Here is a 9,457-nt window from a genome sequence, read left to right as displayed (position 1 = left end):
AGTTGCTAGCTACATGCAAAAGACGAATGAATTTGAATTTTCTAGCCTTGCCGAAGAAATTTGATTTTGTTTGATTTTTGTGGGAATTTGCTCTTAAATAACATTGAACGGTATGAGTCGTTTGAAGATGAGAACAAGGTTTAATTTTTTTGGATGTAGCTTTTGAATGAAAATTATTATCTGCACGACGCTCGACTTGTCTCAACTAGTTCTGTTTATGATTGAAGTCTGGTTTATATATATAGGCATTTTTTTCCTTTTTCAAGTTAAATTTCACTGCTTCATTTATGACATGCTTTTTATAAAGGACCTAAAGCCAACTTTGAACAAGCAGTCTCACACCATCGGCACAAAGTTATGTTTGTAGCGCAGATTATAATATATCTTATATTAATTATATCATTTGAAGTTTTTTACATAGTCCTATTGTCTTATCTAGCCTTTTGTATGTTAGATTAGTACTTATATTTTATCCCTTTTAAAATTATTGTATCTTGATTGTACTCAATGACATATATGCAAAAATTTTAACCAATTTTTGACTTGTCGCTAGTTTTTATCCTATAAAAGGTTAAGTATGGCCTTTTAAAGTTCTCGTCCTAAGTGCATCATCCTGTAGACCCTTCTGTCACTTTCTTATCCGCTGAGCGTTAACGGGCAGGTTGTAGTAGGGGCGTGACTCATCATGCCTGTCCAAGTCACAATATGGTACATTCCTCGTCATCATCACCTCCAGTCGGTCAATCAACTCCGAGAAACTGGGACGAGAGGATGGATCTTCATTCCAGCACTCAGACATCAGTTCATATCTATAAGAAGATGACAAAAAGTTAAGTAGCTGCATTGCGGAACAAAACTGATCAATCTACAATATTTGTCAAACCCAACTTGAAATACATTGCAACGCTAAATCAGCTTCTCGACATTGTATAGGAGCATGGAGGGGCAAGATGCGCAAAAAAAGAGGAAATTTTTCAATAATCGTGATCCAAAATAATGTGAAAAAGAAATTAACGAGACATATTGCATCCTGGATCGCACCCAGCAATATATCATCAGTAAATCTTATGATAAGCTATGTCATTGATTAGCTCTGCATCCTCTATTAACCTCTCTAGACCTCACTTCCGATCCATGCGTTAATAGGAAACATGTACCGTGCGTGTTTCCATCAAGTCATATAGAAACACGAGTGGAAGAACACATATCAGGCCTTTCCATGCGATAACCAGTCTTCAAAAGTCCACACAGCTCTCGATTGGTTAACGTGGGATAAGGGACACCTCCTGAAATGCATCCAAAAAAAAAAAGTTAAGAAACCGAGAAAGCATAAAGCACACATTATTGTCTCATAAGAAAGTAATGGCTAATTTCGGAAATAACAGCCTGCGAACAGGCTCCCGGTGAGGACGGAAAAAAACTTCGTTCGGGCTCACCAGGAGCCTGTTCGCAGGTTAGGAAATAAAGGAGAAAGAATTTAGGATCAATAAGAAAGATAATAATTTTTGTTTAACTTACCCGTGGTGGCCATTTCCCAAAGAATTATGCCAAAGGACCAGCTACGTGAAGATATAAAAAGCTGTTTCAGTGTAATTACATGCACTCAACACAACTAAGATTTTAAGGCTTTCTTTTTTTAGTCTTTGTAGTATAATGACAAGCTGCCCCACAAGCAACTTCTACGCGTTTTTCGTGCTCTCCAAACTTCCCGCGTATCACAACTCGATGATACATGCTAAATTCTCGAAAGGGCACTTCTCCATGTCTGCGTCTGAGGGTTAAGGAAAAGGCTTTTCCGTCACACAGAAAGACTGACTTACACATCACTCTTGATGGTGTAAATGCTGTCATCAATTGATTCTGGGGTCATCCATTTCACAGGAAGCTTCTTCGTATTCTTTCCACTGTACACGTCTTCGTAGATCTGTCTCATCAACCCAAAGTCTTTGACTTTTGGTTGATGAGACAGACTCGGTTTGACTTTGACTCGGTTATCACTGCCAACCAGAATATTACGAGCTGCAAGGTCACGATGAATGAAGCCTTTCTCTGCAAGATGATTCTAAAAAAATCATGAAAGAATTAAGAAAGCAAATTATATAAATAAAGATTATGATACTTTTTTCTTTTCGCTAAGACCAATAAACGAGGCACGCAAGACCCATCCCGGTCACTTAGATGATTTGTTTAGAAAATTTTTTTTTGTGGAGGTCGAGAGTCACTACTACAAAGTATCTTTACATTTTATCTCATTTCGAAACAGCTATACTAATACCTACCATTCCCTTTGCTATTTGCCGAGCAAACGAAAACAGCTTTTGAGTAGTTAAGCTGTCTGCTTCTTCTTCGTCATCGTCATCATCATTATTTTCAGATGATTTCAATATGGTGAGAGCGTTGCTGTTTCCCTGTGATGTCGATGGCATCGGCAGCAGTTCCATTCCTTCCTGATCCGGGAAACCGTCTTCTTTGATGTCGTCATCATCAATACTTTCACTTGATATCAATATGGCGGCAGCATTGCTGTTTTCCTTTGATGTCGGTGCCATCGGCATCAGTTCGATGTTTTCCTGATATAGAAAGTCGTCTTCGTCGTCGTCAACATCATCAATATTTTCAGTCGATACCAATATGGCGCCAGCGTTGCTGTTTTCCTGTGATGTCGATGGTATCGGCATCAGTTCGAAGTTTTCCTGAGCCAGTACATCATCGCTGTTTTCCTAAATAAAGAAGGCAAGAAAAAAAGAACATAACCTAAGAAGTAATGATAGTAAATTAAGCGTGTGTAAATTATTTCGTCATTAATACTTTGAGTAGGGAGGGCAGGATAGAAATTGTGGTACTTGTTTCAAACATAATGTAGCGTAAGAAAAAAAACTAAACTCGGTGAGTTTTTCTTATATTGATTGGAAAACATCTGTAGTAATATGTCGAGGTTGCGCAGCTGTACAACTGTTTTTTTTTTTTTTTCTCAGTTTTGATTTTGGTTTCAATGTTTGTTTTTTACATTTCTTCCACTACCGCTCCAGCTTTAGCATTTTTAATACTAAATACTACTCTTTAGAATACATATGTAATATTTTCGATTTTTACTGCCAGTTTGGCTATGTTGACCTGACTGATCTCATCATATTCAAGTTTGGCACGCGACCACCAATGAAATAAACATCCGTGGATACTTAACACATCATTTTTAAATGATCTGTAAAAGTTTCATTACCATACACATGTACGTTTGTAGATACCAATCTAAATAATATACGCATTGACCAATGAATTTATCTTGTAAGTCTTTCTTATAATCTTCGCAAATGTAGTTTTAAGAGCTAAAACTGCCATGGAAATAAACAATGAAAAGGCAAACACTTTCGCTTTTCAGTTACTTACTTCAGCAGGATTCTCAGAGAATAGGGTTACATCAAGGATGATATCTCTGTTATCTCGTGACGAAGTCGATTCCATCATCAGCAAAGTTTGCTCTTGCAGTGGTTGATCTTGATCGATCCCATCCTGAGTATCATCTTCTTTTTCCTGAATGGCAAAAAAAAATATTGACCCACCATGTAATACGGGTATCTTAATACCCTTATTTTTTGCAAAATCTCTCTCTTCTTAAAAAAAAAATAGGAGGAGTGATACCCGAAAGGTGGGAGACATTTTAAAACCTTACATCTCGTCGATAGGTCAGAGCTGAAAAGTTACATCGGAATAGACTTCCTGCCTGCCTGCCTGCCTGCCTGCGTGCAACCCATCACCAATTCTCCCAATAACCCCCTGCTCACCGATCAATTCACACTGGCAGTCAGCTATGTGACATATCAATTGAAAGGTTATTTTCTTTTAAGCCTTAAATATTTGATTAAATCAAGTTAATCTCCTGGTCCTGTTTGGTAGCTACGCTCGCCTGGTTTTCCTACAGGGAGCTGCAAGTTGACACGCTTAGGGCAAGATTTCCGTATAACCCCATACATTTATTATGCATACAGTTCTTTGTTTAACTAAACAATAGCGAAAACAATAGCGCTCCTTTGAGACTTATCTGATTTGAATAACTCTAAATTTTACCATTTTTTTCTAAGTGTCGCATACTTTTAGACTTAAGACTTTTAGATTTTTTTTTTCGAATTTTCTATCTAAAATACACAAAAACGGAACGATTTCTTGGAATATCATAATTTTGGGCGCATTTACCGTATTTTTAAACTGAGCGCAGGCTAAAAACTGCATAAAATATTAACGATTTAGACCTGTTCGCTAGTTTAAAGCTTAAAAATACTGTTTTAGGCCCAAGCAAAACCGGCTGCTTGCGGTTAGCTATAATCTGTTGCGCGGGTTAGCGACTATTATGCTAATTTTGTAAAAGTAAACAAAGTGAAATAAAATTCTAGCTTACCTGTCGCGTCTCTCCGCGTTTTTTTCCCCTTGATTTCCTTCCTCAAATTCAGACCCATGCGATGAAGCTGTGTATTTTGTTTCTTTCCTCCATGAAGTGGCGATCAGATCACGAACAGTGCATACAGTGGTACGAGGAACAATTTACTCATCTTTGCGCACTTCGTATAAGTCGGCGATATGCTTGATAATGTTCCCAAAAGGATAATCTCCATAGTGCTGACGCCACAACCATTCCTGTAGATAGCTTTCGAAGAGATCTTTGGATGTTCCTGTACGAGGCATACTTCGTTTGACTCCCCACCATGTATTTTCAATGCGCTGGGTGTGCGCACCTGTGTCTGGGTCTACGATGTTTAGGCTGTGGTTGACTGTGACAAGCGATTGGGAGCTGAAGAAAGAAATCACCCCCCCCCCCCCTTTTATTCACCAGGGAGCCACACATGCGATGCATGTTTTCGTGCAACGTGCAGCATGCGTTAAACACATGAATAAGTAAATTGTAATGTTAATTTTTTCGAATGCGAACGAGTCAAGCAAAACAAAAATTATTTTTGGAGGGGTAATTCTCAACTAAACCTCGTAGTGTAGTGGTGTAGAAGAGAGACTGGTAAGTGAGAGGTGTGCGAAAGGTAAGTGGTTCGAGACCTGATGGGGTACAAGAAAAAAAGGAAAAAAATCCGTACGGAGCCTGGGTATGGAGAAGAAAAAGAGAGAAGAATGGAGCTAGGGGAAGAAGAGAATCGGCGAAAAGACAACGCGCGATAGCGCGCCGCAGCGCGCAATCAAATCCTCTTTTATTCACACAGTAAGTAGTAATTATCAATGCATGTATTCAATATTTATAGAGATTTCCGTATAACCCCATACATTTATTATGCATGCAGAATTATTAATTATGTATGCGTTCTATTGTTTTTGAAGACAATAGCAACTCCCTAAGGTATTGAATACATGCATTGATAATTACTACTTACTGTGTGAATAAAAGAGGATTTGATTGCGCGCTGCGGCGCGCTATCGCGCGTTGTCTTTTCGCCGATTCTCTTCTTCCCCTAGCTCCATTCTTCTCTCTTTTTCTTCTCCATACCCAGGCTCCTTACGGATTTTTTTCCTTTTTTTCTTGTACCCCATCAGGTCTCGAACCACTTGCCTTTCGCATACCTCTCACTTACCAGTCTCTCTTCTACACCGCTACACTACGAGGTTTAGTTGAGAATTACCCCTCCAAAAATAATTTTTGTTTTGCTTGACTCGTTCGCATTCGAAAAAATTAACATTACAATTTACTTATTCATGTGTTTAACGCATGCTGCACGCTGCACGAAAACATGCATCGCATGTGTGGCTCCCTGGTGAATAAAAGGGGGGGGGGGTGATTTCTTTCTTCTGCTCCCAATCGCTTGTCACAGTCAACCACAGCCTAAACATCGTAGACCCAGACACAGGTGCGCACACCCAGCGCATTGAAAATACATGGTGGGGAGTCAAACGAAGTATGCCTCGTACAGGAACATCCAAAGATCTCTTCGAAAGCTATCTACAGGAATGGTTGTGGCGTCAGCACTATGGAGATTATCCTTTTGGGAACATTATCAAGCATATCGCCGACTTATACGAAGTGCGCAAAGATGAGTAAATTGTTCCTCGTACCACTGTATGCACTGTTCGTGATCTGATCGCCACTTCATGGAGGAAAGAAACAAAATACACAGCTTCATCGTATGGGTCTGAATTTGAGGAAGGAAATCAAGGGGAAAAAAAACGCGGAGAGACGCGACAGGTAAGCTAGAATTTTATTTCACTTTGTTTACTTTTACAAAATTAGTATAATAGTCGCTAACCCGCGCAACAGATTATAGCTAACCGCAAGCAGCCGGTTTTGCTTGGGCCTAAAACAGTATTTTTAAGCTTTAAACTAGCGAACAGGTCTAAATCGTTAATATTTTATGCAGTTTTTAGCCTGCGCTCAGTTTAAAAATACGGTAAATGCGCCCAAAATTATGATATTCCAAGAAATCGTTCCGTTTTTGCGTATTTTAGATAGAAAATTCGAAAAAAAAATCTAAAAGTCTTAAGTCTAAAAGTATGCGACACTTAGAAAGAAAATGGTAAAATTTAGAGTTATTCAAATCAGATAAGTCTCAAAGGAGCGCTATTGTTTTCGCTATTGTTTAGTTAAACAAAGAACTGTATGCATAATAAATGTATGGGGTTATACGGAAATCTTGCTGGTTTCGCACATGGTGAAAATCAATTATATTCACGAAGTACTTTTAAGTGAATGAAATACATGTCTTCGAAATTTAATTGTTTTGCAACCCCAAAAGACCGCAGCATTCCCTAAAATCAACCCAGTACACATTTAAACATTGCACAAAAATATTTGAGTGTTTTTAAGACGGAAGAATGATGTGGTTTTGCATGCGAGGCTCTCAAACTTGTTTAATAAAATGGTGCATCAAAGGACGATTTTAATGGATTTGGTAATTTGCATATTTCTTTGAAATAAAATGATATTTTGCCAAAAAAACTACCAAGTAGTTTTTGTCATGCCCTAGCCTATCTACCATAAGTTATTTTCCATATTTATGGACAGGGACTCTGAAACACTGCTTCAATATCCATGCAACACAGAACAGGCAAACGGGGTTCTATGGCACATGATGTAAATACAAGGTTAGCTCTTGGAGCTATAAATGATGGGATAGGCCATGCACATGTAAATTCACTTTTGTCATGTCTAGACATTCCAATTGTAAACCACTTAACATTTAAGACCAGGGAAAGAGAAGTTGGAAAAGCCGTAGAACATGTAGCAAATGAAAGTTGCGTTGTGAGTTGTTGTAAGGAAAGGGAGATGGCAATGGCAGTGGGCGCTGAATGTGACTCGGTGAATTTGGTTGGGGTGATGTGTTCATATGATATGGGGTGGCAGAAAAGGGGAAAGGCCCATAATTCGTCCACGGGTCATGGGGCACTACTTCGTGTTGCCACCGGGAAGGTCTTGGATTTTGCCACTAGGAATAAAACCTTTAGAACCTGTGCTGCATCAAAAAAACAAAATAAGCCCACGCCACATGACTGTCGGAAAGATCATTGTGGATCTTCAAAAATAATGGAGCCAAATGTAGCCTGTGAACTCTTTAAGCGTGCTCCAGCAAGGGGAATCAAGTACGACAAATACATTAGTGATGATGACTCTACAACTTTTGCTCACCTAAAAACAAATGTTCCCTATGGCCCCGAAAAAATTGCTGATTTTATTCATACAAAGCGTTCCCTGAACTCAAGGCTGTATAACTTCAGCCAACGCCAAAAATTCCCAAATTCATCTGTTCTCTCACAGAACGTGGTGAATTACCTCGTCAAGTGCTTTGCATATTGTGTTCACCGACACAAAAACCAACCTGAAGAACTTGCAAAAGCAATTCAATGCATTGCACCACACGCCTTTGGTGACCACAACAAATGTGATATTTTGTGGTGTCACTACAAACAAAATACCACTGAATACACCCACCATGAGCTACCCTATGGAAAGGATTTGCATGGGAGCAGCCCTCAACAGGCATTGCAAGATCTTTTTTCTGAGTATGCTTCCCCAACAGTTGCCTCAAAATTAGTCCCCCTGCTTAGACTCCCAGCGAAAGGAGCCTTTGAATGGAAACATTGGCTCCAAGAATTTTAAGGTAAGGCATTATGGAGGAAGTGAGAGTAGCGATTTCGGAACTGCCTGTGGAGTTGCTCAGCACAATGAAGGCCACAACTTCGTATGCGAAACATTAATTGAGACTGGCATAAACCCTGGGCCCCACTGCACAAGCTACCAACAAAAACAAAATCAGAAGGTTTCAGTTGACAAACAAAGGAAATCCTCAAAAAAGTTCAAAATTAGGAGAAGGCAGCTTCGCTTAAACAGGTTTCAATCGACGGTCAGAAACGAAAACAGGGAGGCACTTAGCTATGAACACAATATTGGTCTTAACCTGGTCCCAGAGGTTTGTACACAAAACAACAACTACGAAATTCTACAGAAGGTAAACAAAAGTCACTGGAAAATTTGAACCATTTACAGACTTCAAGAAAGTTCATTAAATATCTGTAAATGTCAACATTTCCTTTGTAAATTACAATGTCTGTAAATTTGCACACTTACAGAGATTTTGTAATCTCTATAAAAAGTCTGTAAATTTAAGTACACGTTTCGCTTTCAGATCGCATAAAATGTCGACGAAATGTTGCTATTTTTCTTGTAAATGGTTGGTAAAATGTACAGAGAGTTTATGGCTTTTAAAGAAATCTCTGTAAAATGTCCACATTTTCTCTGTAAAAGGGGCTAGGAGAAAAAATCTCTGTAAAATCGAAAACATGAAATCTCGATATTATGTCTGTAAAATTTGAGTTAAAATAATATCATAAAATGTCATTAAAATCTACATAACATAATGACATAATGTCTGTAAAATGTAAGCATTTTATTCGTATAAATCTCTGCATAATGCCCACATTTTCTCTGTAGAATCAACCTGTACAAAAGGAACGGGTGCGAAAGCCGTAAGACATAATCTCAATAAAATCTTGTAAAAAGCAAACTGAATATTGCGTAAAACCTTAGTACAATGTAGAAAAATAAACTACACAGCAAGTCAAACAAAAGTACACTGATAGTGTCTGTAAAATCAACATGTAAAATAGGAAGGTATTGAGAATTAGAACATTATCTTATTACACTTATTGCAAAGAGAGCTTTGTAAACAGCAAAATAAGGATGGTGGCAGGCTTACACAAAATATAATAACCTGTGTGCCTTTCAATAACAAATAAATTCTGAAGTTCAAAGTTAGCTAAAGTTATGCAACTAAAAATCGAGATTCATGCTGCATGTATCAAAATTATGACACACAAATGAAAGGACCTTGGGAAAGAAGATAGAAATACAAACAAACTGGATCAAACTGGTGGCGTGACCTTTTAAACTCTCAGAAAATTTTGGGTTCCTTCGATATTGCTAGGATATTTGACAGCAGTGTAATTTGGTAATATCTTTCCATCAATGAAGGTA

At 38.4% G+C, this 9,457-nt stretch overlaps 1 protein-coding gene across 1 annotated transcript; it reads right to left on the bottom strand.

Annotated features, from left to right (window-relative positions):
* Positions 1–540: 540 nt before the first annotated feature.
* Positions 541–3,465, bottom strand: LOC145468145 (uncharacterized). Its single transcript, XM_081451834.1, has 5 exons — positions 3,388–3,465; positions 2,280–2,720; positions 1,821–2,062; positions 1,519–1,559; positions 541–1,286 (listed from the first exon to the last, which is right to left on the bottom strand). Exons 1-5 carry the CDS (start codon positions 3,463–3,465, stop codon positions 1,177–1,179), a joined length of 912 nt encoding a protein of 303 aa, XP_081307960.1. The 3' UTR covers positions 541–1,176.
* Positions 3,466–9,457: the final 5,992 nt, after the last annotated feature.

This window comes from Orbicella franksi, chromosome 2 (assembly GCF_964199315.1).
Source record: "Orbicella franksi chromosome 2, jaOrbFran1.1, whole genome shotgun sequence".
In the NCBI taxonomy this organism is placed as follows: domain Eukaryota; kingdom Metazoa; phylum Cnidaria; class Anthozoa; order Scleractinia; family Merulinidae; genus Orbicella; species Orbicella franksi.
Note: the sequence above shows the minus strand (reverse complement) of the source record. Positions and strands in the feature narration are given on the sequence as shown.

Coding starts and splice junctions, on each gene's coding strand:
- LOC145468145 (XM_081451834.1), bottom strand. CDS start 3,465: ATGATGGAATCGACTTCGTCACGAGATAACAGAGATATCATCCTTGAT. Junction 2,063..2,279: donor GGCAAATAGCAAAGGGAATG/GTAGGTATTAGT, acceptor TGATTTTTTTAG/AATCATCTTGCAGAGAAAGG. Junction 1,560..1,820: donor TACACCATCAAGAGTGATGT/GTAAGTCAGTCT, acceptor ATCTTCACGTAG/CTGGTCCTTTGGCATAATTC.